Source organism: Nansenia antarctica (assembly GCF_963989245.1).
Source record: "Nansenia antarctica genome assembly, chromosome: 12".
Lineage (NCBI taxonomy): Eukaryota > Metazoa > Chordata > Actinopteri > Argentiniformes > Microstomatidae > Nansenia > Nansenia antarctica.
The window spans coordinates 5,466,167-5,494,035 of NC_137682.1; the positions used below are offsets into that span (position 1 = coordinate 5,466,167).

The following is a 27,869-nucleotide window of genomic DNA, read 5'->3' on the forward strand; positions in this document are numbered from 1 at the left end:
GGAGGCAGATGTCAGAGCAAGAATCAGCAAGGCAAGGGCCTCATACATCCAACTAAAGAACATCTGGAGCTCCAAGGTAATCAGTCAGCGGACAAAGATCAGACTCTTCAAATCCAACATCAAGCCAGTACTCCTTTTTTTTTTTTATCAATTATTTATTGCAAAACAGTACACATGAAAAACTCACATTAATACACCAAACAAAATAAGTGTCTGCCCTGATTTTCCCCCCCCTTATCTTAACCCCCCCCCCTCCCACACTATAAACACATGAGTAACCCCCCCCCCATGGCGATAACATCCCCCCCCCCCCCATAGTTCTTCATTACACTATATTTGGTATATCATACAATCATAATAATACAACAATTACAGGTTAACTTCACATACAACACAGCCTACAACACAGTCACTCCATCAACTCTTTTATCCTATGTATTGCAGAGGTCCATGTTTGAATTGTCCTTTCTTTAGCTCCATGTATTCTGGCTATAGATTGTTCCATGTATAGTATGTCCAGGAAAGACAGCAGCCATTGTTTACGCGTAAGAGTATGTGGAGGATTCCATCGTAATGCTAACATCTTTTTGGCTGCGGTAAGACCAGCAAATAAAACACGAAACATGGAAGCTGACAGATCTAACGATGAAGTATCATTCAAGATCAATAATCTCGGACAACAAGGTATATGGATCCCCAATAGATTAGATAAAGTGGAAGATATTAGTTTCCAAAATGCCGCCACCCCAGGACATTCCCAGTACATGTGTAAAAAGGAGCCCACATGACCGAGTGAACACAGATCACAAATTGAGGAGGGTATGATTTTCATGAGGTGGCGTCTTCTCGGAGTGAGGTATAACCTGTGTAAGAAGTTAAAGTGAATAAGCTTATGATTAGGATTTTTAGATGTGATATCCAGATTGTCCCAAACAGTCATCCAATCAATATCCCCATCAGAAAAATCAAGGTCTCTCTCCCATACCTGGTGAACAGCAAGAGGTTTACAGGAAGCTTCTAGTAAATTAGTGTATAATTTAGAGACTAAACCCCTTGTCTGTACTCCCACATCTAACATCGTGTGAAGCTCATGGGTATATAGAGATTGTCCCCAGGGAACACCATATGCACGCATGGAAGATCTAAGTTGCAGGTAAAGAAAAAATGAGAACCCTGGTAAATTGTAGGTCATACGCAGATCATTAAACATTCTAAGACCCTCATCATTAGAAATGTCAGAAAGAACATGTATACCTTTATCACTCCATTGGGGATATGAAAAGGGAACTTTTCCGGTTAGAAGAGCGAAATTGTGGAAGATAGGAGTATGGGTGTGCCACTTTAACTGAGAGTGAGTTGCCTTCTCGACAGCCAGCCATACTGATAAAAGAGAGGACATTATAGGGCCCAGCTTAGATTTGGATTGTTTAGTAGATAGACTTGAGTACACTAAGTCCTGTAAGCGGAAGCCAAATTTTCCTCTATCGCTCGCCATGAAACCGATGCATTACAATCTAACCAGGTTGATAAAGGGCGCAGCACATACGCCCAAAAATACATTTTAAAATTGGGGACAGCTAGACCTCCATCCATCAAGCCAGTACTCCTATACGGATCAGAGACGTGGAGGACAACCACGATCACAATGACTAGAGTGCAGTCATTCATCAACAGATGCCTGAGGCGGATCCTGAACATCCACTGGCCAGATACCATTAGTAACAACGATCTCTGGCAGAGAACGGGCGAACAACCAGTGGAAGAACAAATCAAGAGAAGAAGGTGGGGATGGATCGGCCACACACTACGCAAACCAAACACCAGCACCACCAGACAGGCCCTTAGATGGAACCCCCAAGGCAAAAGGAAGAGGCCGGCCCAAGAACACCTGGCGCAGGGACTTGGAGACAGACATCACACAGAGTGGACTAACATGGAAACAGCTGGAAAGCAAAGCACAGGACAGAGGACCCTGGCGAACTGTTGTCGACGGCCTATGCTCCTCCAAAAGGAGCGATAGGCGTAAGTAAGTAAGTAAGCTAACGATATGGTTCAGTTTGTTTTTTTGGTCGTTCTCTTCTGCATGTCTTGATCAAGATGTGGCATCTAAACGTTCGTCAATCGAACACGCTTTTGACCTTTGGCCGCGCGGGAGTTTTGGTTAACAAAACGGAGTGCGAGCTCTTATCTCGGATGATGGCTGGCTCTATGGAAAACCAGAGAGCATAAATTAACAAACATAGGCTACAGAGGCAAAGCTTACGGTAAAAGTTTTATTTAAATTAGCATAAAAAGCACAAATAACTACACTCCCACATGTGTTTAATAGAAGCATCTTTGAATCTCAAATGATGTGTACACCAACAGACAGTAAGTGATACAGTAATGCTAATGTTTCATACAGCTGAAAATAAGCACTTTATAAAAAATATATATCTACATCGTAACATAATGACCTTGGTGTTTCCCAAAAAGCCCCTGTGGTTCCTACAGTTTCCCCACAATACAAAAAGGTATCCACCACTTGAAACAAGTCAATAGGACTTTCCATGGACCGGTACAGGAAACAGATCAGAGAGAAATCACAAAGAATTCTGGAGCGTTAAAGATATTACAGATGACTTGCAGAGGTATGCTTTCTTTTGAAAGTGTTGAAAATCTTTGACCCATCGAGCCTCGAAATGTCCAATTGGTTATTCATATCTCAAACTACTGGTTGGAGTGTGAAAAACAGGATCCTTTAATATTGTTCCCTCTATGAGGAACCAAATAATCGTCCCCTAATTGAGGAAACAGTCAGTTGAGTAATGCCTTGGTAGCGTTTTTTTTTCCTCCCTCATTACCTTTTTTAACCACCAGATGGTGTGTTTCACATTCCATTCCCATTCTTCTGAAGCAGCTTTTACACAATCCGGAACATAACAAAAGTACATTTACAAAAAACAGTGATACTGAGAGGTTTCTGAAATGGAAAGGACCAGAGGGTACAGTGAGGATGAACAGGACATTGGGGGGGGAAGCACGCGGTAGGGGGTGGGGGTGGGGGTGGGTCCAGGGAGGGTCCAGGGAGGTCCTACTCTTGGGCCTCCTTGCCGGTCATCTTGTAGATCTCAGTGGGGCCGTCCACATGGGTGATGGTGGTGGTCAGCTGGATGTCCTCTCCACTGTTGGCTCCTGCACCTCCTAATAATAATAATAATAACTCTAATTTATATAGCGCCTTTCAAAAACCCAAGGACGCTGTACAAGGGGATGAAAACGGACAGACAGAACAGAAAACAAACAAAGCAAAAACTAAAACAATGACTAGGGGCCAAATGCCTTGGAGAACAGATGGGTTTTGAGGGCTAGTTTGAAGGAGTCACACAGAGCACATCGACAATCAAACACAAATAAGTGTTTACACAGCAGTAAAGTCTGTTGATGGTGACAAGCAATGATCAATGACTGATACAGAAATAACGAATATCAAGTTACTAAGAGTCTCAAGTCAGTTGATAATATACCAAAAATGTACCATAAAGCTATGTTTGTTTGTGAAGTTGATAGTATGGAGTTTATAGCTGGTCAACTTGTTGTCTTTACTTTGAGGAATATACAGTATGTACCTCCAGATTTGGTTCCAAGTGAAGCTTCTGCTCGAAATGTGATTTAAGAGGTCCTGACTAAATGAAATTACTAAGCGAAGTAGAGAGCACAGCCTCTTCAAAAACAAGGCTGACACATTTCAGGGAACCAGAACATACTTTTCCTCTCTTCCAACTCTGACGTCAGGAGATGGATGGTTTTCATTAACCCCCCTCCCTGGAAAGAAGCCTGGTGTCCATTAGAAACACCCTCCCAGGCCAGAGAGGCCCCTCCTCCCACTGGGAACACTACAGACACACCCTTTATTGGCTGTAGGACATAGGCTCTTATTTCTGGACCAGATAAACCAGGGATCTAAACAGTAGGAGCTTTATAGTGACAATTGTGTTGCATCAACTCATTTGACAGTTTCAGGTGTAATTTTGAAGTGCTGTATTCAAACAGCTTGTCATGCTACAGATATAACAGGGCACCCAAGAACTACTAAAACATTCATATGAGCTCCCTTAACCATTAAAATATCAATATGTTGGTCTAGCCAGATTTATAGTTAGGGTCATCAATCTTGCTAACTTTTTTTTATATGCGTAAAAGTAGGATTATTATGAGCCACATTCTACTCTAAGGGACATACAACTACGGGTAACCCTGACTAAACAGAACCAATGGTATTGATCGTATTCAATAATTACACTATTAAAAAATAATGTGGTAAAAACAGTGACCCCTCACATCCAGCTCACAGCTTGTTTGCATTACTCTCTTCTGGACAGCGGTACAGGGCCACCAGGACAAAAACATCACACCACTTGAACAGTTTCTTCCCCAAAGCCATAGCCCTTCTCAATAACTGCTGATCATTGCACCTTGCACTTTACATGTTCTTGCATTTAGTTGTACAGTATATTTATTCATAATATCCACTCATACTGGTACTGTATATTTTGTCTTGAGTATTGTCGTGTTGTCGTCTTGTTGTTGTATGTACTGTAGCTTGTTCAGTATGGTAGAATACCAAATCATTGTTCCTAGTGCACTGCACATGGCGAATAAAGTTGAATTGAATCGACTCACCGGTGGACTGCTCATCTCCGTAGCGTTTGTGCGAGGGCGCGTACAGGAACATGATGGCGAAGACGTAAAGGTTCCACATGCCGTAGATCCCTGTGAAGAAGGCGCTGTTGGCCTGCACCGTGTAGTCTCCCCAGTGCCAGTGGCCCTCGTTCACCTGGGGGGGGGTAAACCATTTTCATATGGCACCTCGTGAGCTTAGAATTATAAGGTTCTATCTCCGTTTAGGGTAGTTCAGAGATATTGAGCGTCAACGTTTTTAGATTCCATTATGTTTTGTGAGATGGAACCTTTGTATTTTATGAATTACTAACTCAAAAATGTCAACATTTTAAAAATAACACCACACAGGCATTAATAAACACCTAATGGATCAGATTATGTAGAAAAATCAATTTTGACAAAAATGGAAATAGAACCTTATAATTCTAACGTCACAACCTTTTAGAAATGCACTCATCACAAAATATGTTTTTCTTTGCTGAATTGCCCACACTGACTGGACATAAAATAAAAATGGAATTAACTTTAACCTGAACAAGTATCGAATGTTCATCTGTACGACAAATTAGGATAAAGATTATGGGGGGTGGATGGGAAATGCCACATCATGAAGAAAGCGGGAGAAATTGTCAGAGGATTCTGGTGTAGGACGGGACTCACCTGACTGAAGATGAAGAAGATGACTGTCATGGCAGCACAGAACAATGTCACCAACATGAGGAACTTGAACCTGAAGATGAGCCCCTGAAATGCATGAAGAGTAGAGTTACTAGCCATGAAAAAACCTTTGCACACACCCACAACTGATTCAGACACATTCACACTCTCCACATCACCACACGGTCCACCCACCTCATAGTGCAGTCGTCTTGCTTTGGACATGGCGGGCAGGGAGGACCTCTTCCCACTGATGTTGCGGAACACCTGGAACACCATGAAGCACAGGAAGAGGAAGTAGAGGCAGCCGCAGATCCCTGCCACGATGATGAATGCCATCTGCATCAGCCTCAGTTAAAGGGTAAACTGGTATGGTAGAGGAAGTGGCCAAATGCACACCATAATACACAGTTCCAATTCGGTTGTTAAGTCTGACGTCAAACGTGACGTTTAGCCATTTCCGGGTCCAAACCAGAAATTCCCCGCACCAGAGTACCAGTGTACTACAGTGGTAGAATGACAGTTCAATCGTTTTTTAGACTCGGATCTATTCATACAACAAGGGACACAGCACTTTCCCGTTTTCCCCATATTGTCAGGGTCTTTGAGCCTCGGAAAAGCGCTATATAAATATCATTTATTATTATTATTACTGAGGCATTTCGAAGACAGCGCCTCAGCCAACTTTGGACCCGGAAACACGTCACGACTTAACAACCGAATTATCGACACACTGTTAAGTCATAAGAAAATGTGTGAACGGCCAGCTAGAGATGTGCTAAAACAGGAGGCAATCTACAATATAAAGTCACACATGGCACATCTTCTTTCATGGCTGGCATATGTACAGAGAAATGTAAAGAATGGCTGATATGTGAACCAACCTTTAGATACAGTGTAGTACCAAGGGTACTAGCCTGATGATGTAACATACAGCTCAGCAACAGAAATAGGTCTTACCCAGTCAGACACCCATGCGTAGTGTATCTAATGGGACATAAGCTGAACACTAGGCAGAAAGAAAAAAACACCCTCACGTACTGCTATAAATGAAAGCTAACGTGTCATGTTCCACATGGAAGGTTTGATAGAGAGGGCTGTTTTTTTTCCAGCCTTTAGGCTGAGGGACTGGGAAAAGAAGGACATAGAAAAACAGGGAGAACAGATAAGGATGAGAGAGCAAAGGGGGGGAGGGTGACTGGTGAGAGAGAGAGAGAGAGAGAGAGAGAGAGAGAGAGAGAGAGAGAGAGAGAGAGAGAGAGAGAGAGAGAGAGACTCATTCTGACACTTGCTTCTGACAGAGAGGTGTACTGATGAATCTTGCATCACCCTGGGCCCGTGATTCCGCACTGCAGTTCTAACCCTCATCTTTAGTCACAGACAGACAGACAGACAGACAGACAAACAGAGAGACAGACAAACAGACAGACAGACAGACAAACAGAGAGACACAGATAGATAGACAGACAAACAGAGAGACACAGACAGACAGACAAACAGAGAGACACAGACAGACAGACAGACAAACAGAGAGACACAGATAGACAGACAGACAAACAGAGAGACAGATAGACAGACAGACAGACAGACAAACAGAGAGACACAGATAGACAGACAGACAAACAGAGAGACACAGATAGACAGACAGACAGACAGAGAGACACAGATAGACAGACAAACAGAGAGACACAGATAGACAGACAGACAAACAGAGAGACACAGATAGACAGACAGACAAACAGAGAGACACAGATAGACAGACAGACAAACAGAGAGACACAGATAGACAGACAAACACAGATAGACAAACAGACAGAGAGACACAGATAGATAGACAGACAGACAGACAGAGTCAAACAGAGCGACACAGATAGACAGACAGACAGACAAACACAGACAGACAGACAGACAAACAGAGAGACACAGATAGACAGACTGACAAACAAACAGAGAGACACAGATAGACAAACAGAGAGACACAGATAGACAGACAGACAGACAAACAGAGAGACACAGATAGACAGACAGACAGACAAACAGAGAGATACAGATAGACAGACAAACAGAGAGACACAGATAGATAGATAGACAGACAGACAGACAAACAGAGAGACACAGATAGATAGACAGACAGACAGACAAACAGAGAGACACAGATAGACAGACAGACAAACAGAGAGACACAGATAGATAGACAGACAGACAGACAAACAGAGAGACACAGATAGACAGACAGACAAACCGAGAGACACAGATAGACAGACAGACAGACAAACAGAGAGACACAGATAGACAGACAGACAGACAGACAAACAGAGAGACACAGATAGACAGACAGACAGAGAGACACAGATAGACAGACAGACAGAGAGACACAGATAGACAGACAGACAGAGAGACACAGATAGACAGACACGTTGAAGTAAAAAATAATAATAATAACACAACCCCACAACCCCATAACATCCAAACCGTAGGAGATTGAAAGGATACAGCAAGCTCAGTCCCCACATCCGAGGCCCAGATACTGTAGAAAGGGTTCTTCAACTGGACGCCCCTGGAGAGAATTTGTTTGTTTGTTTGTTTGATTTCCAGGATTGACACATAATGTCAACTAGAACAATTCATTACCTTACTGGGACAATGAAGATAGTGAATTGAATTAAATCTTACAAAAAAATTACTACATTTCTGACATTGTAGAATATTGATCAGTGGAAGATTCAGCCTCACCTCTCACACATGTCGAAGATGAAGAGGCAGAAGGATCCGAATACGATGGGGATGACCTGTTTCCAGTAGACAGAGAAACGGTTCCTTTCTGTCTGGTCCTAGAGGAAGAGATGGAGAAGAACATTTTGAAAAGGTGGACAGCTATCATTATTTCAGTACATTACACTTTGAAGACGGTTGAATCTCAGCAGAATACAGCACATGTTTCTACCTTCTCTCTGAAGTGTGCATTTCCCTACATGGATTTACAAGGATACAATTGGTATAAGAGTCACACATCAAAATATGCTTTTAAATCTATGTAGGCGAGTGCACAAGTGCACACTTCAAGGGAGCATTGATAATTGAAGAATTGAGATACAGGGTGAAAGGTGACGGACCATCAGGTGCTCTCCACAGAAGATGATCCAGAAGGAGAGCAGCATGGCGTAGAAGATGCCCTGACGGATGTCCCCGAACAGCAGCATCCAGGTCCAGTTGAAGCCCACTGAGAACCACTCCACTGGGATGTTGATGAAAGTCATGGAGATGCCCAGAGCAAATATAACCCTGGACGACACAAATCACTGATCAGTACCGGCTTTACAATAGTCACCAGTACCAGATTAACAGTTGTCCATATCTACATCAACATACTTGTCATAATCATTGCCATCATGATCAACATATTGAATCAATATCGTTCTCAAACTGTACATAATATGTAATGTTAGTAAGTAATGTTATCAGATGCAGCATAGTTGACTATTCAGAGGCATTTATCATTTTAACAGCCTATGTTGCATAGGCAAAAATGTCTTTAAAGATATTTAAAGGTTTCAATCTTGATGTCTCTGCAGACTAGCATGCAAGACCATTCCGGCAAAGCTTTTACAGCATGAAATAATCATCTCCTGTTCGCAAATAGGGTACATGTGTCACTTCCTGAGAGCTGCCTGGTCATTTGGGAGATGTGAGCCAGAGAAGAGAGGGATGGTAGAGAGACGGTTGTGTTAGTGTAGTGCTCACAGATTGTGTAACACATTTCATCACCTTTCTGTGGTGTTTAACACTGCTTTTGGAGGTCCCCAGGACTACATTTAAAAACTAGAGGGGACAGAGCCTTCTCTAAGGCCGCCCCTAGGCTCTGGAATAGTCTCCCCCTCCACATCAGAGCCGCCGAGAGCATTGAGGCTTTTAAAAAACTAGTCAAAACACATCTTTTCTCCTTGGCCTTTGACCTGAGGTATCTGTATTTTATCTCTTTTATCTTGTTTTTCTCTTTAAATTTTATCTGTTAAGCACTTTGGGCGGTTCAGGTCGTTGTGATTTTTGTGCTATATAAATAAACGTTACTTACTAACACAGTGGCCTACTGATATGCTCTCCCTGCATGGCAGAGGGTTAACTAAATATTTTACTCTCAGGATTACGTTCTATAACGATATTCTAACACTCATTCAGGCATTGTTGTTGATTCATGAATACAGTTCTTGAAAAAGCTGCAAGCCATCGACTCTTGTATGTCCCTATTTTGACTTTTATTAACCAGGATATATTCCATTCATTATTCCATTCCATTGATAAATATGATTATTTTCTTTTCAATGGAGACCTGAGCGCCAAGAGCGCCGAATGCCAACTGAGATTTGGCTTTTACTCAGTCCAAAGTTAACCAGCAGAAAAAAATCGATTTGTATTTTGTGAGATCTCATTTGGGCGCCTTCCCATAAACCAGACTCCCTTGCAGTCAGGCTGTCAAGTGCTACCTCGCTGCTCTCGAGGACCTGCAGTGAGCCAGCCTGACCTAGATGCACAATTCATCCATAGTTAATCTAATGACACTTCCCCCTCCTTTACTTGGTATTAGAAGCGGGGCGACTGGTATCCACGAGGGTTACATTCGTTCAAATTGGTTTGAAAACGTTTAATTTAAAGTAAATACAACCCATGACTGAAAAGGTGAAAGCTATGTTGTGTGTATCTTGCCTATGTCATGTTTGATAAGTGATTAATTTGACAAAAGAAGAAGTAAGAAGTCATGAACTTAGAATGATAAGGTTCTATCTCCGTTTAGGGCAGTTCAGAGATATTGAGCGTCAAAGTTTATTTTTTCATTATGTTTTGTGAGATGGAACCTTTGTATTTTATTAATTACTAAGTAAAACATTTCAACATTTTAAAAATAACACCACACAGGCATTAATAAACACCTAATGGATCAGATTATGTAAAAAAACACACATTTTGACAAAAATGGAGATAGAACCTTATAATTCTAACGTCACAAAGTGCCACCTATAATGAATTATGGTTGTGATGATGACCACGGGCCTTACTTCTCCAGCAGCACGGGTGGGCGTGTCATAAGGGTGATGCGTCTCCAGTACCACACCATGATGATGAGGATGCTGGGGGTCAGGAAGGTCTTCATGGCGAACCACACCTTTGTAAAGCCGCCATTCTGATGGATCCCCTGATATGAATAAACACAATAAATAAACACATTAGTATATTATTTTTGTTCTTTTCTTTATCATTTTAATTTCACCAAGCAGATTTATACACTTAGTATTCCTGACTGAATATATGGGCAATGATTCTGAATATTCTCTTGCCTCTTAAATGGTAAATGGTAAATGGACTGCACTTATATAGCGCCTTTTTTGCTGCTCCAAAGCGCTTTACAACGGCCTCTCATTCACCCATTCACACACCAATGGCGGCAAGCTGCCATGCAAGGCGCCGGCCCGTTCACTGGGAGCAATTATGGGGTTCAGTGTCTTGCCCAAGGACATTTCAACATGTGGCCAGCGGGGGCTCGAACCGCCGATTAGACGGCGGCTCAACCTCCTGCACCACAGCCGCCCCTTAAGCAAGACAAGCAGTGATACTCACCACCAGGCGGATGTCCTTGATCTCTCCGATGCCCACGTTAATCTTCTTCCGTTCACTGACTGGCAGGCGGATGTTGAGGAGGTAGTACTTGTGGGCCACACTCCCTAGCTCCATGAAGGGCAGCAGGTCACACTCGTAATAGCGCCCCTCGTTCTCGTAGGACTACAGGACACAGAAACAGTTCAGTCAGACACATAAAGTGAAGCAGTGAAATGAAACAATGGAACTATGTGAAATATAGCTAGAAATCATACGATAATACGATACGTATGATGTTGGAACAATCGCCTACAAAACTCTTTTGAATGCATCACAGCTACAAGACATCTAACTGACTGACTTTTTTATTTTTTTTTACCTTGCTGGTTGTGAAGTTACAGCTGAGCTTCCTCTGCTCTATTGAGTGGGCCATCTCTGTCCAGTCTGATGTCATGTCATCTCTGTAGGCAAGACCCACATCTATGGTCGACACTGCTCCATCCTCTGTGTGTGTGTGTGTGTGTGTGTGTGTGTGTGTGTGTGTGTGTGTGTGTGTGTGTGTGTGTGTGTGTGTGGCAGGGGGGGGAAGGTAGTTCAAAGTTGAAAAGGCCATATTGACTTGGTATACAGTACAACATAAACAATGAGCAATACCGACACAGTAGTTGGCGGAGATGTTATTGACATTGTTGCTCCGTGCATGTCTGAGCCAGCAGAGCAGCATTGAAGACATTTGTAATCAGACTTAATCAAATCCTCCATTTACAGCTACAATTCATCTCAAATTTCCCAATTGCGTAACATGTACAGTTATCCATCTGTCAGGACCGACAGTTAGCCTAGTAGGGTACGAGGGACTGGGATGAAATGAGTCTCTGATGACTGACAGGCAGTTATGGCTTTGGGAGAAAAGGGCAGAGGGAGAGCTACACCTTGAGTGATGAAAAGGATGGATTCACTGCTGCAAATCCACAATCTCTCCACCACTACACATACATTTTGTGGAACTAACAACATTGGGTCATTTTACAGCTAACAAATCAACCAACACGTAATTTTTCTTTTACTTGAGGCCGTTCCCTGGCTCAGGCATTACAAATAGTGAGAAGAGAAAGTAGGTGAGAATAAACTAACCCTAAACTGAGTTTACTGCTTAGAGGAATAAATATCCCCAGATTACATTTCGTGAGCTCAGCATTATAAGGTTCTATATCCGTTTAGGGTAGTTCAGAGATATTGAGTGTCAACGTTTTTACATTCCATTATGTTTTGTGAGATGAACTAACTAAAACATTTAAACATTTTAAAAATGTTAATCAATTTTTGATAAAATGTAAACCCATTTTAATCAATTTTGACAAATTTAGATAGAACCTTATAATTCTAACGTCACGATATCACTCCTGCTGTGAGAAGACGAGACTACCTTGGGGATAGCGAAAAGCGCTTCACTTTCTCATGAACTGTTCATAACCTATGCAGAGCCAATATTGTAAATGCTTATATCTAGGACTGTGCATATTTATAAAGAAAATAATAAAAAATACATCTGCAAACATAAGGTTCATTTATTGAGTACCAACATGCTGTTGTAATGTATTTATTTAGTCTATTTGAAAACTGACTTAACAATGGGCTGGTAACAGGGAGATGTCTGCAGATGTGATAGGATTCAATAGCTGCCGACCATTCGTGCCTAATAAAAACTAGTACCTGATATGTGCACTGTGCAGGTTTTGCTGAGCCAGAGGGTCACTTTTTAATCAGTGCGACATTAGAATTATAATGTCACACATTATAATTCTAAGTTTTGACATTAGTCTAAGTAGTGACATTAGAATTATAAGGTTCTATCTCCATTTTTGTCAAAATTTAGTTTTTTTTACATAATCTGATCCATTAGGTGTTTATTAATGCCTGTGTGGTGTTATTTCTTAAATGTTGACATTTTTGACTTAGTAATTAATAAAATACAAAGGTTCCATCTCACAAAACATAATGGAATGTAAAAACTTTGACGCTCAATATCTCTGAACTACCCTAAACGGAGATAGAACCTTATCATTCTAAGCTCAAGTGTTGGAACCGATATCCCTCTAGGTCATTACCATTCATAAGTGTTATATCTTCAACTAATCAAAGACAATTTATAAAACGTATGCAACTCATGACAAAATTATATCCAGGACATATTTCTGCTAATCCCTATGCCACTTGGTTCATTGTTCAGCTTTTGGGGGGGATGCATTCCAAACACTTTTCCCTGGAAACACATTTAAGCACATGTAAGTGAAAAGGGTGAGTCAATGGTACAATCAAAAGTTTGATCAAACATGAATTGAGGTCTTCAAACACACGATTTTCATTACATAGACCCTTTAAGATGGTTTTTATACCTCAAAAGGTATGAACTTTAGACCACTTTTGAGGTATGGAAATGTCAGAGGAAACTTTTATGTCAGGGTAAACAGTAATCCTCAAATCACTGGATATCTGATACACCCAAGAAACCCAGAATGTCAAGCAAATCCACTTTACCTGGAAGCCAAAAAGAAGACCAAAGATATGGCAAGCCGGTCTACAGCACTTTAATTTTGTTTCACATACATAAGGCCTTCTACAACAGATACTCAATTCCTTACTTAAAAGTGCAAAACCAACCCTTTGAGACTTGCATAAGGCGGCTTCCAGAAACTGACTTACTACCATCATAGGACAGGATTTAGATCACATTGCAAAAAGCAAGTGTTCTCTACTTCACCCTTCCAAAGAGACTTGTGTTAACTGTTATGAAACAAGTTAAGAGAGTCCAGAGAAAGAAACCCAATGGCCTGACTTGAGGGAGGGAGAGAGAGGAGGGAAGAGAGGAAGGAAAGAGATTACTGGCAGACCGACCCCTCTCTCTCCCCTACTGTCTATACCCCCCCTCTCAAGCTAACATTGCCAAAGATCCTGAATGTCATCTTACCGCACACAAACATTCCACCCCAACCCAGTGCCTATCGCCACGGCGACTAAGCCTCCTCAACAGCTGTGTTATTGCTGGCGCCCTGCCAGGGTTACTGGGTTGGTGCCGGGGTGGGGTGGAGTGGAATGGGAAAAGGGGGCAATTTATCTCATGGACCCAGAGGGGCTAGGTGTTCTAGGGGGGGGGCAGACAGACCTAACTATTCTCATTACTCGGGGTGGTTATATATTAATACAGGGTAGAATAGAATCCACCTTCTGGTTTGAACCAATATAGCCTAAATAAAGTGCTCTGTTTGTTTTATAGACAAACTGACGCCATTTTGTTGGTTATATTAGTAATACAGGGTAGAATGAATCCACCTTCTGGTTTGACCCAATATAAATAAAGTGCTCTGTTTGTTTTATAGACAGACAAACTGACGCCATTTTCTTGGTTCAAATGGTTCGGTTTGTTGAGAACTCACTGCCAGTGAGATTTTGGATGCCATGAGATACAATAGTAACTCAGAGCTCTGTCAATAGACTGCAGGAACCCTTCTAATGTGAAACAAACTGGCTACAAACTAGCTGCAGCTATCTGTACTTGTGTAACTGTTCATGTCGCAGATGCCGTTTTCTTTCACATGAAGGCCTATGATGAGTTGTCATTCATTGTTTGATGCATGCTCTCTCAGTACATGATGATTGTGAATCTCAGTGCATGATTAAAAGGCCCTGCTTAACAGTCTACCTAGGTCAGACGAACAGACGACTGTTCACACAGGCTGATCATTAGCTTGTTGCCTTGGGGGGCCAGGGGCCACACAGGAACACTGTTGGCAGCCGATCACAGCTAGTCTGCCCAGCCTCCCAATGAACCCCGGTAGGGTGGAGAAAGAACAGCCTCAATCTGTAGCATCTGTGTGGGAAGAATCCTGGTGTAGTAGGGTGAATCACTGACTAGTCTGCCAGGAAGAGCAGTAAACAACAACCGCCACCGCCGCCCCAGCCCCAAACTTCTGGCTTAGACTACGAATGCTAACTACTACTGGAGTGTATCCACTAAAATAGATACAGTTCGCTCACTGCTGTAGTTACTCTTTCAATGAATGGCTGGGGAATATCAGAAATGAAATGATACCCTCCTATCCTACAGCTGTTCTTGTTCATGCACACTCCACCACCAGCTATAAGTCTGTCACACAATAGAACATAATGTATAACGTTATGCCTCCAGCTTTACCCCTCCCATATCATATAGGGCTCCTGGTGCTTGAAGATGTCTGATGTTCCGATCACTTTCCCAGGCCGAACCCAGCTCATCGAACACCCTTCATTAGTCCCCTTTGTTATCCCTTTAATCCCTCCTTTCACAGCTCCAGACATGGCACCACGCCATGACCTGATCCACCCAGTGGCCCCCTCTTTGCCTACCAAACCACAAACCTCTAAGATGTCCCACCAGCTACAGTAAGAAGGAAGTTCTAAGGAATGTGAATGTAGAGAAAAAGAAGCAAGATTGAACCTCCATATCTTTCCTTTAATATTCTGGCCGGGAGATAGCTGTCATGCCCTTTGAACAAAAGCCAAGATCTGATACCATGGTTACACATTAGTAAAATGTAACACTGAAGATCACTGTAGGAGCAGCAAGACTGAACAGGCATGTTCACCATATTATGTCTTTTAGAAAACCCACTCCCAATATTAACATAAAGGAAGGTTAGTAAGATACGGGGGAGGCGAAGGAACTTTTTTTAATTAACAGAAAATGACTCAACACTTTGGGGCTTTTGTGTCCAATTTCTAATTTTACATTACCCTCCAACTATAACTAGTAACTACTACTACTAATGGAGACTGACTGAGAGACCCATCCCTTATCATACATTCTCTCATCAACAATGTTACCAAGTGTCTTGGGTATGGCCAGATGAAACCCATTTGGCCAGATGGGACACATTTGTCAAAAGCCCCTTTCACACATAGTTCCCTGTAATTTTCATGGAATCCCAAGCTCACACGAAATGCTCAATAATTACTGTGTTGGCCCCTTTTACACATGTCATGCATTGCCTGGTTGCACGATCTACTTGAGTCATGCATTCAATTGGATGCAGAACTGGAACGAGACAGGCGTGTGAGACTGCCATATATCATACCTCTGTTTTCTATTGAAAAATATGAAGAGAAATGCATATAAAACGGATGTATGATATATGGCAGATATATGGCAGTCTCACGCACCTGTCTCGTTCTAGCGAGACAACTCGTGTTATGCTTACTATCACCAAGTTTCACGAACTAAAGCACTTGATTACCGTTGATATAAACATACCATACTAGTCCAAAAGCACAGTATGGGAGAACTTGGTTATGGTAAGCATAATTAGACATTGCTATGCGCTCTGCGCTGCGGGCTCTGCGCGATGCAGGACAGCTGAGAATGAATGAATGAATGAATGAATGAATGAATGGTCTTTATTGTCATTGATATAGTACAGGTACCAAACAACGAAATTTGGGAGGGGGGGCTCCCCTGGTGCTAGGAAAAAAAACTAAAAACAAGAAGGGAAAAGAGCTGGTTTACATAAATAAAGGCTATGTACACTATCCACTATACTATACAAATAAAACCTCCTCCTGAGAGGAGACGGTCACACAAATTGAGTGTTATTCCACTGTATATTTAGGGAATTACAAAGCTAGCAAACTCCAATTTGAGCCAGTTCTATACCAGCCTCCCCCCCATACCTGTCCTACAGAGACTAAGCTCCCTGCCACGGAGCCCTGAGGCTTCAACTACCATGGAGAACCAGCAGCACATCCATCATTGTTAGGCCTATCTCAGCATGAGAGAAATCTAATCTACTCAGAGGAGAGAAAAGGCACATTCCTCTGGGTGCTCGAGCGTTCCACACAATGGGTTCAACAAAAGCAGGCAATAGTAGGCTGCCGCTGACATAGAGGGACACCAATAAGCAGCATGAGCAGCATTAGCACACATGTCTGAATAGTCTGTGTGAACACTCACAGTGGGATAACAAAGGAACTGAATATTATACCGGTCATGCAGATGCTTGGGCTGGTGATTACGTACTATTGAGTTATTGAATACACATGCATGCATACACACACACACACACACACACACACACACAGGAAAAACACAGACCTGACATAATACACACAAACATAACATAATACAAACAAAGGCAACACACATACAGGCACAACATAACACACACACACACACACACACACACACACACACACACACACACACAACAGAGATGTTAAATGTCACTAACATTGACTGAAATAATAATAACCACAAAAACAACGTTCACCAAATTGAACCCCAGTCAGAACAGAAGTCGCTCACCTATCTGGTTGTACATCTTGAAAGCGATGTCGAACTGCAGGATGACGAGCATGAACTGGAACCACGGGCTCATGTCCATCCCAGGCGGAGGCAGGTGGACGGCAAACACAATGTTGTTGGCCTCAATCTTCTTGGCCATGGCCTCGTCAAAGTCCCGGATCTTGACACACTGGTCGGGGCCCCAGGGCATGAACCACTTGGAGCTCTGGTGGTGCTTAGCGGTGTCCACACACTTAGTAGCCAGGTAGTGGACGGGTGTGGTGGGACTGGGGGCTGGAGGGAGAGAAAATCATATGTTCATATTCCGTATTATGTTATCTGGGTACCAGTTTGTTATCTTACTGCCCACTCATTACGTTATAATCTGTTCAATATGCTCTTCGCCTATCCTATGGTTGAAGAGCATATTTTCCATAACTGCAATGCAACTTTGTATCTTTGAACACTGTGAATTCATACAGTCATGCATTGTTTTAAATTCAACTTTTTTCAATTTGGAAAATAATCATCAAAGCTATGAGCAAATCAGTCAGTTTGAGATCAACCAGGGCTACCAATGTGGCAATCATCTTGAACAATGTGGACTGAATGCCCTATTGCATGGGTCAATCCCTTTAAAATTAGCTTTTATGAGAGACTCCTGCACTTAAAGGGTTAGCTCAGGATTTTTAAGTTTAGTCACATTCCTTACATTTATTTAATTTAATTTAATTTAATTTAATTTAATTAGTTTATGGGCCAAGAGAAACTTTAACGCATAGTTCAGTTGTTTAAATAGCCACTACTATCTTTAGCCACCTCTAACATGCACATGAGGACACAAATATTGTAGCCTAAATTATAGCCTAATACCTCATTGCCAATTTGGTTTTCAAAGTGTGAGACACTTTTATCCAGAACTGTCCAGAGAGCTCTGAAGGTGAGGCAGTCCAGAGACCAATGGGTCAGGTTGTGGGTATAATTTGACACAAGGGGACAGGGTTCCCATCGGAGTCTCAAAGGACGTGCTAGGTCAGTGGACAGAGCTCAGATTTGACACACTGCTAAATAGGCTATTTTCTTGATTACTGACATTCACAGAGAATCCTGGAGAATGTTATGCCCTGACCACAAGTAGGCCTAGATGGGTATTTTTTTTAAACATAGCATTTTTATGCATTTTGGCCTTTCCTCCCCATGCAAACCGTGTTTCAGTTCACTTAAAATTTACCTTTTGGAAAACTCCCTCCAGAGTGAAAATAGTTCAATGTTGAGTAGAATGTTGAATGTAGAATATAGAATGTTGTTTGTTTTTTCAGTTTTGGGCTTGTGACATCAGTGTGCGCCGTTATCTCCTTCGTTTACATCATCCAAAGGCGACATTTATTCACAAGAAGAGGCCCAATCAATGTGCATGCCCCTAATATTCTTCTGTGGTGTTTAGGTGTGGACATAACGTTTTATCACTAACCCTACTGGCCTGGCATGCTTATGTGAGCATTTGAAATCATGTTGACGTTCTCTTGTTTCAATATTTTCACAGTGCTTGTGTGGACAGGATATTTCTTTTTTTAGAACGAAGGAGGGAAAAACCCTGTCTTCAAAAATACCTGTGTGCATGTAGACGAGGCGTTAGATTAGCCGATCTGGCTCGGATTGAACTATGCTCGAATTTTCCTTGGATGTTACATTCCAAGAACCCTCCTCCTCCCACATGCCCATAGAACGCTTGTTTTTGTTATGCGTCATCTTTTATTACAACCAGGCAGGACTATTTTTCAGAGAGTTGTTGCCTATGCTAGTGTGCAACATTGAAGACATTTTAAGAAAATCTGAAGGAAAAGCTGAATTCTGTTTTCTTTTATCAGCTCCGCCCATGCAAGGTATTTGATTGGCTCATTTCAAATGGGTTTTGTCGCTAGGCCTACTTTCTGCAAAGGATTTTGTCAGTCTTTCCAAACTAGGAAACATGGTTATCATGAGATAAATATGCATATACCATACAGAAAAATCTGATAAAAATGCCTATTTGCTGTCAAGCCTGTCTCAAAATACAACACTGCCCCTTTCAGATGAAAGGTTTATGGTTTCAACTGCAGTTAAACTGCTAAATAACGTGGTAACTAGCAAAGAATATCCGCTAACAAATGCACACATGGCTGCCTATGTGCTTTAATCTAGAAAGCACATCTATGGACTATCTCGCCTGGCAATGCAACGGAATTCTACTGCAGTCTCATTGCCTCACAGCTTGCAAAGTTTTTGTTTTGTTCCATTGAAAGGGGCTGATATTATTCCCATATTCAAGGAAACTGTTCTTCTTTTTCCTTTTCCTTTTTTTTGCAAAGATCATGTGAATTTGGGCAAGTTGACACTACATTTCAACTTAATGTCAAGCCCTGCCCATTGTTATTTTGTTAGTGGTGGTTTAAGTAAGTAGTGGCTATTTAAACAACTCTGAACCATGGGTTAAAGTTTCTCCTTGCTAAGTTCAAGGTAGGGAACCATCTGATCTGAGTATAAATTGAAAACTCCTGAGGTAACCCTTTAAACCATTATACTGCATCCTCAGAAATTCATGAGCTGGATGAGGTTGACACTCAGGATATCAAACGGTCATTGAGAGAGGAACTACACATTAACATCACAAAGCTGAAGACTTTAGGGCTCTAGGTGAAAGCCAGGAGGCTGGTACGTGGACCCAGTGTGATAAAGGCATAGAAAATGAAAGGATGGAAACCGACCTAACTTGAGATGCATGCATGATGCCACTCTGTCAGGCAAGAAAAACGGATGTTCAGATTTGGCCCAGCATTAAATTGGTGGAATACATTTGAGATACATGACCAGAGAAATCATAATGATAAAAGCAGTGCAGTTAGCAGGACTACAGCCTGGGTCACTCACGGCAGCTGTGATTCATAAAATACTTTTTCAGGAACTTGTCTTTTATTTCTCTGAGAGCTCAAGTTACTTGTTGAAAAAGCCATATATGTTAGTGGAAATAACACATTTGACTACTATACTAACTACTATTGATTAGCTACTTGATTAGTCGTCTAGCTAGGCTAGTACAGCGAGCGGCATCAAAGGCGTTAGCTCACGCTCTCTATCTAGGCTAACTTTAGCTAGCTGACTAACGTACTAACCTAGCTAGCCGACATCGGTTAAGTGTTAGCTAGCTAACATTAGCAAACAATGTCAATGTGAACTTGCATGCTATTTGGGGAATTGGGTTGTGCCATGTTTGATAGATCACCTTATAACATTACTATTGGGCAGTGGCTAGCTAACGTTAATCTGGAGTTCATATTGACATTGTTGCTTTACTAACGTTAGCAAACTAGCCCGCTCCTGTAACCCAGATGGTTTCCGTTTACGGCTCTGCAGCCAATCAGAATGTGTTACGTCATCACAGCCAATCATACAGTGATACGTCATTTGTATTGGCAGGACCCCGAACAGACCCGAATTAATACATTTGGTACCTACACCGGTTCAAATCTCGGTGGAGCATTATTTAAAAGAAGTCTGTCTAAAAAACTGTCTAGTTGACCAATATTGTTGGTTAGCAGGATGATGTTCATGTATGATGACCAAAGGAAAAGCCTAGCAGTTAAATACACTGCTAACTAAGACTTCATTGTGCAAATCTTTAGAGATCAATCAGCTGTCAAAATGATGCAATTGACTATCATTTATCTATTGGAATAAAAAAATGCCAAAACAAGGAAACATGTCGATTGTCTGTCAAAGTCTGTGCAGATTATCTCCATTACCGTTACCAACTCCTCCAGTTGATGATGTCAAGTCCATTAAATTTACTCTCAGGAGAGTAAAGTAACAGCCTCAGACCTTCAAGGCTAGGCCTTTGACAACAAACCCAACCCAAGGCCATCTTCTTATTGTGTGTGTGTGTAGGTGTCAGGTATCAATGGACTTCTCAGACACACAAAAACACAGACACACCAAAATTAATGAAACCAGCTACTGTAAGGAACCCCTCAGAGTTCAATTATCTAGTGACCCCGAGGTTCCCGGGAGCACACGGCCCCTCCAGTATCCACCCCAGTGTTTCCCCAATAATGGCTGCCTCTCAGCCCAGTGAGCTCATGCCGTGTCCGAGTTGTCCCAAAACCAGGGGGAGACGGACGCCTTTCTACTCAATTACCCTGGCTGCCCCCAGCCACCGAGCAAACACAAAGGCATCCGGCTTCATTAAAACTATCTCACCCAGGAGCGGCCCAAACAAGCTAATTTATCACAAGCAATCCAGCTATGGAGAGGAGAATGACTGACTGGGGAGGGTTTTCAAGCCCAGCCCAGCCCACCAGAGAGAGAAGGGGATATTTTACACAAGGCCTAAACTTGTATAAAACTCTCTTGTGGTTTTGATGTTAAAAATAAATAAATAAATAAAAAACTGACAGCAACTCTAATGCAACCCTTGGAGCGAAGCACAACTTTTTAAGTGTGCGTGTGTGTGTGTGTGTGTGTGTGTGTGTGTGTGTGTGTGTGTGTGTGTGTGTGTGTGTGTGTGTGTGTGTGTGTGTGTGTCAGTGTGTGTGTCAGTGTGTGTCAGTGTGTGTCAGTGGGGAACACATCCATGCAAATCGAACCTGCAGCAGCAGTAGAGGAGGAAATATGCAATGTTGAGAGAGAGAGAGAGAGAGAGAGAGAGAGAGAGAGAGAGAGAGAGAGAGAGAGAGAGAGAGAGAGAGAGAGAGAGAGAGAGACAGAGAGAGAGAGAGACAGAGACAGACAGAGAGAGACAGAGAGATGGAGCCTGGGGCCATGGAGCACAGACATAATGAGGGGGGAGAGACAACATTCTGTGCGACAAAGAGAAGTTATAAAAAGCACTAGAACCTGAGGTGTATTATGCATAATGGTAGATGAATTTGAGAGCAATGGGGTGGCTTTCAGGTGTAACATAAGAAAAGGCGCTATGAAATGGTGCAATGTGTCCTATTCTTTTTTCCTTTTTGGAGGGTTACCACCTGAAGCCTCCCAGCCGACAGAAGTTTGCTGTGATTTGTAGCAAATCCCAGGAAAATGTTTGATACTAAGTCATTTCTTCAAAAGCCACATTGTCAATAGCTCCAATGTAAAAACGTCAAATAATACAATGTATAATCTTTCCTTATGCTGCTGCGATAAACTCGCTACAAATGTCGCCATGCTCGCCCATTTTATAACAATTTATGGTTACATTTGTGCAACAGAAAATAACCAAATTGCAAACTTTTACGTCCATTCTGAACTAACTTAGATAACATCATAAAATCAGTAATCTAATTTAGCCAACTACACTTTGATGTAGGCTATGTTATGCAACAAATGCAATAATATCCTACTACAAACTACAAAGGGTTTTTCAACAAGGGAAGAAAAAAAAAACTCTCCATGCTCACCTATCAAGCCACCGACCATGAAAGAAAACGCTTGGAACAAAAGCAGAATAACTCCGGCGATCACCAACTTTTTGGTGCTCATGTTTTCAATAATTGCCCCAGCCATCTTCAGAAAGTTTAGGGGGAAATCACGCCGAGTGAGAAAAATGTGGATGAGTCTCTCTGGACGAAAAGTCACCGCATCTAGCGAGGTTGAGACAGACTGGTGGCCCGCACTGCTCTCTGCTTTCAACTCCGGAGCAGAAAACTAGGAGGAAGAAAAGCAGAATCACATGACCAGGACTACCATAGCACCCTGCCTATCCAACCCAACACTCAGACACTGTTGCCGCATTGCAATAGTGGGTCGTAATGCAGGTTACCGTGTCATTGAAGGACCTAATAATAATAGCCTGCTGTGGTGGCAGAGGGTGTATGTAAAGGAATGTAACAGGGTCATTTTTTTAATACGGTGCCATTTGGACTTCATAACTTGTGAAAAATAAATTGTTGATTTATCTATATTTTAATGTTCTATTATATAAAGGACATATCTAGCTTGCTGCAAAACATAGTGGTCGAGCTCAGGCACCTACATTTTATTTTATTTAGAATACCCTCTGTAGTTGAATAGGGCGAGTGTCTCCAGAACAGAGTGGACACATAACAGGGTGGACACTAACAGGGTGGACATTTTGAGTTAAAGTTAGCCTTTAGCCTGCCTGTGTTAGCATAATGCCTAGAATGACCATGAATACTTGATGAGGAATCTAATTTGCACTAAATACTTTTTTTTTGAAATTATTCAATTTGATTGATCTCCTCAATATTTAGGCATAACAGGGTGGACACGTTATGATCAACCACATTAAACTCACTGGATAAAAACATAAAAATCAGATGGTAAAAGAGGTAGAAAATCACACAGCTTACAACATTTGAAATCCCCTCCACTGATGTGATGTCACCTCATGAGAGTGATGTGATTGAGAAATATGGTTTTCTTTTAAAAGGGACATTAACACAGCATAACAGGGTGGACAGTGATCGCAGGGACAAGCAATATTGTAAGCAAACCCTTAATTTTTTTGTACAAAATAAATAAAAAATGGATAAAAACTATATTTGATTTCAATAGATATTGATCAGGAAAATGAAATAATAATAACATATTTGGAAATGTATATGTTTTTAATAGTTCTTTTTGGGATTGAAGTTGAATGAACAACACTGGGGACATCCCAAATCCCATGCAAAATCCCATTTACATCTTTAACCAAAGCTTTTAAAATGTAGAAAACAACAACTTAGAAGCCCATATCATTGTATTCATAATAAATAACAATTGACTATACATGAAAAACCTAATGGAATTAGTATTTGTCCAAATTTAGACAAAATACAACATGATTTAGTACTGGGGACGGAAAAGGCACCGTATAAAAAAAACGACCCAACAATTGGTTTGTCGTTTATCGTCTGATCTTGACTTTGTTTTCCCTAATACTAGTTTCAAAATGTATTGTCATGAGACCAGAGGCGTAAAGTAACGAATTTACAACTACTCATTACTGTAATTAGGTAGATTTTTTCAAGGATTTGTACTTATTTGAGTATTTTTTTTAAACATTTTAGTTTGTTATTTTACCTATGTATGTTTTCAATAAATTATTCTTATTGTGTACCTTTTTTATCATCCATTACAAAGTACAATGATATTCATAGTAGAATCATACCAGCATTTGCTGGTAAAGGTGCCTAATATTCTATAACAAGCACCGCACTTAAACAGGCCAAATCACATCAAACAAAATCTGAACAATGAAATAATACTTGACTACTTTAAAGCTACTTTTTTCACTCACGTTGTTTCCTAGACTTAAACTTGTTACTAGTTTTACTTTAATAACATTTCACTTAAGTAACAATACTCATTGAGTAGGATATTTCAGTAGAGTTTTAATGAAATTCATATTTTCCTTTATTTCTAGAAGTTCATGGAGGAAGAGATTCAAGATTCAAGTTCATTGTATGCAAATCATGTTTGCAGGAGTCTTGATATTTGCATATCAACACACATTCACAATAATCTACGCTGATTTGTCTTCTATCATCTTTGGCTCCTCTCCAACCTGTGAGGAAGGACCATGCCAATCCTTTTTTTTTTAAGTTTAAAGTAATTTTTTCTGAGTGGGGCAGTCCCTCTCATATTTTTCATTTTATTGACAGATACAGTAGAGATTTAGACAGATTTAGATGGGTGAGAGAGAGAGGAGGGATGACATGCAGGACATGTCCCCGGACGGAATCGAACCGGGGACCCTGCGGTTACAGGGTCAACACTTAACCCGCTACGCCACCTAAGCGCCCCAGGCCCATGCCAAACCAGTGCCCTATGCCCAGCAGGCGATGCGCCCTAAAGAATTGTAGTCTAAAATGTGTAATTTGTATTTAGCGCATTGGATACAAGTAGAAGCGCAATGTGAGTGGTTGTATTTTGGCAACAGCATGCATTCTGGTACAGGCCAGGCACTGTGTGTTCACTTCCTGTTTGCTTAGTCCACAAAACCACATACATACATACATACATACATACATACATACATACATACATACATACATACATACATACATACATACATACATACATACATACATACACAAAGTCAAATAAATGCTGATAAATTGTAGGCCTACACCTAAAACAAATAGCAAGGATGCTAAGCATTGTGATTTGGAGAGGTCAATAGGTCTTCATATCATTCTCCCAGGACGATTTTGATATGCTGAGGATCAATATAATTATGCCTAGACCTACTTTCTGTCATGATGTTTGTGACGTCAACCCTGACTAAGGTACTGGGCCCAAACATTTGTTCATATTGGGAGCAACCGTGGGTGCAACTCTATCTTTGATCATTGAAAATTATTATCAAAAACAAACAAAGGATGAATAGACTAATGCCATATAATTTGCAATACAGTAAACACTGCTATTATCCTTTTTCTTGCTGCAGACTTTCATCTATTGCCTCTGTTCCTCTGAGTCCCTGCTGTGGGAACACCCATTTTGTTACTTCTGAAAAATGTCTGACAGGTAGTTTGATTCAGAGAACATATCAGTTAAGATATATATGTTACGGTACATGTGGGAATACGGTACATGTGGGAAAACTAGGGTTAGGATTAGGGTTAGGGTTAGACATGCCAGCATGTACCAAGTCGACGTAGCACCTAACCCTAACCCTAGTTTTCCCACATGTACCGTAACATATAGACTGAAAAGATAAGGTAAGTCAAAGGTAAAGGAAAACACCTATAGCCTTGAGAGAGTCCATGGTTATTGATAAAAAATAAGAAAGCGAACAAAGATATCCTCTTATCAAAGAAAACTGAAAAACAGTTTATTTGATGAAATTGAGGTGTATGGTTTTATCCTGCATCTTTTTTTTTTTTTTACCCCTGAAGAAAGATAAAATGCAATGGAACCAGGTATTTCCTTGCCCAACAATTAAGTGTGTACTGAAACTGCAAGTGTAACAGTATATTGCCATTGCTGTTTGGCCACAACTGTCCCTGTCCATTTTCACTACCCACTCTAGTAAAGAAATGTCCACAAAAACTCCCTCCTTTGAAAATACTGGGAATTTATTCAAGCATTTCACTCTCTTCATAAAAGAATGTAAAAAAGTGCAGACATATATGTATTAAAATACAAGTTTTCCTGTAAAAACACAGCATGCATCAAAAGAGTCTAGTGGCATAAGCCATACAATATATCAAATAACACCACAAAACAATAAAACGGTTCATGGTGTGAGTCTTGGAGGACAACATGATGGCTTTTTTTTGTATACTGTAGACATGCTACTACAAGCAGAGGACAGAATAGAACTAGTGCAGCCAGGATACATCTAAAATATTTCCTTAATTAAAACATATTTGGAGTTACAGGGAAGCAACACTGCAGACGACGGCCATCAGGAGTTTCCACCTGACCAATCCTTCCTCATCACTGTAGATGATGCGGAAATAAGGAAATCTCTTTAGACTGTTGATAAGCTTCCCTTATTAAGTGCAATGCAATGTGTACGACTGTTACATAGGAGAGAAAAAACTAAAAAACAAACAGGTACAAGAAGTGATATTGGCACTCTCACAATAGACAGGGGAGGGGCGATAGTATGGGCTGGGGTAAGTCGTGACGTTAGAATTATAAGGTTCTATCTCCATTTTTGTCAAAATTGAGTTTTTTACATAATCTGATCCATTAGCTGTTTATTAATGCCCGAGTGGTGTTATTTTTAAAATGTTGACATTTTTGAGTTAGTAATTCATAAAATACAAAGGTTCCATCTCACAAAACATAATGGAATGTAAAAACGTTGACGCTCAATATCTCTGAAATGCCGTAAACGGAGATAGAACCTTATCATTCTAAGCTCACAAAGTGCTGGTGGGGTTTGGGTCATTCAGAAACGAGCACGGATTCTCTCTAGGGGATCTGTCTCCCACATCTTAGAGTCCCACGCCTGGAACCAGCCAGTGAAGGTGGGAGGCTCCGCCCCTTGTTTGATGGTCGAGATGGGAAGCCCTCGGCGCCCAGAGGGGTCAGAGTCCACATAGTCTTTTGCTGGAGAGAGAGATAAAGGAACGGAGAAATAAAGATGGAGGATGGAGGGACGACATCATTAGAATGGGGTATAAGAAGGTTAAACATCATTTCCTTACACTGACAAACAGTTCCATGTCCCAATTTGAAAGGGGGAACACATGTTACACTGTGTGACAAAATGAGCTGTTAAAGACTACAGGAAGTGCTGAAAGTGTAATAGCTTAAACCAGTGTCGTCATTCGACTAAGTTCTATCGCCAAATCAGCCCCCAAAAAGACAGATTCAGAGAAGCCTAGCTGCAGAGCTAGTGAGGATGTACACACATCTCAACCATGCTTGTTCCTGTCATACAAAATAAAGGTCAAGACTTTTCTCCCTGATATACTTGGTCCAGACTCTTTCTTCAAAACAGCAAGATCTAACATAACGCAGTCTCTCCATGATCAATATGTGTGTCATACCTATTTTGGGTGACCCAGTCCTTTCCTCCTTATTAGCTTCTTTGCCAATCCAGAGGAAGATCTGGTAGGAGAAGGGGGGCATGCTGTTAGCTCATAGACTTTCAGATTTCAGCTTTCGTGGAGAAGTATGTAGTGAGAGAGCAGAGCATGACTAGTGGGAAGTGTCACTTCATAATGTG

General features: G+C 41.3%; 2 protein-coding genes across 3 annotated transcripts in view; both read right to left on the minus strand.

The window, feature by feature from the left end:
- Positions 1 to 3,073: 3,073 nt before the first annotated feature.
- Positions 3,074 to 22,741, minus strand: wls (Wnt ligand secretion mediator; the record flags this gene model as incomplete). Its single annotated transcript, XM_080543439.1, has 12 exons — positions 3,074 to 3,183; positions 4,663 to 4,816; positions 5,323 to 5,406; positions 5,515 to 5,658; positions 7,813 to 7,876; positions 8,053 to 8,150; positions 8,433 to 8,601; positions 10,371 to 10,507; positions 10,930 to 11,091; positions 11,288 to 11,412; positions 17,243 to 17,515; positions 22,636 to 22,741. 12 exons carry the CDS (start codon positions 22,739 to 22,741, stop codon positions 3,074 to 3,076), a joined length of 1,626 nt encoding a protein of 541 aa, XP_080399565.1.
- A 3,535-nt stretch (positions 22,742 to 26,276) lies between these two features.
- The window catches only part of scinlb (scinderin like b), a 19,796-nt gene continuing 18,203 nt past the window's right edge, over positions 26,277 to 27,869 (minus strand). For both annotated transcript variants that reach the window (XM_080543362.1, XM_080543363.1), the window contains 2 exons: positions 27,691 to 27,751; positions 26,277 to 27,247 (listed from right to left, as the gene is read on the minus strand). In XM_080543362.1, the coding sequence (XP_080399488.1) occupies positions 27,087 to 27,247; positions 27,691 to 27,751 (222 nt within the window). In that variant the 3' untranslated portion in view covers positions 26,277 to 27,086. The remainder of the gene's footprint in view (positions 27,248 to 27,690; positions 27,752 to 27,869) is intronic.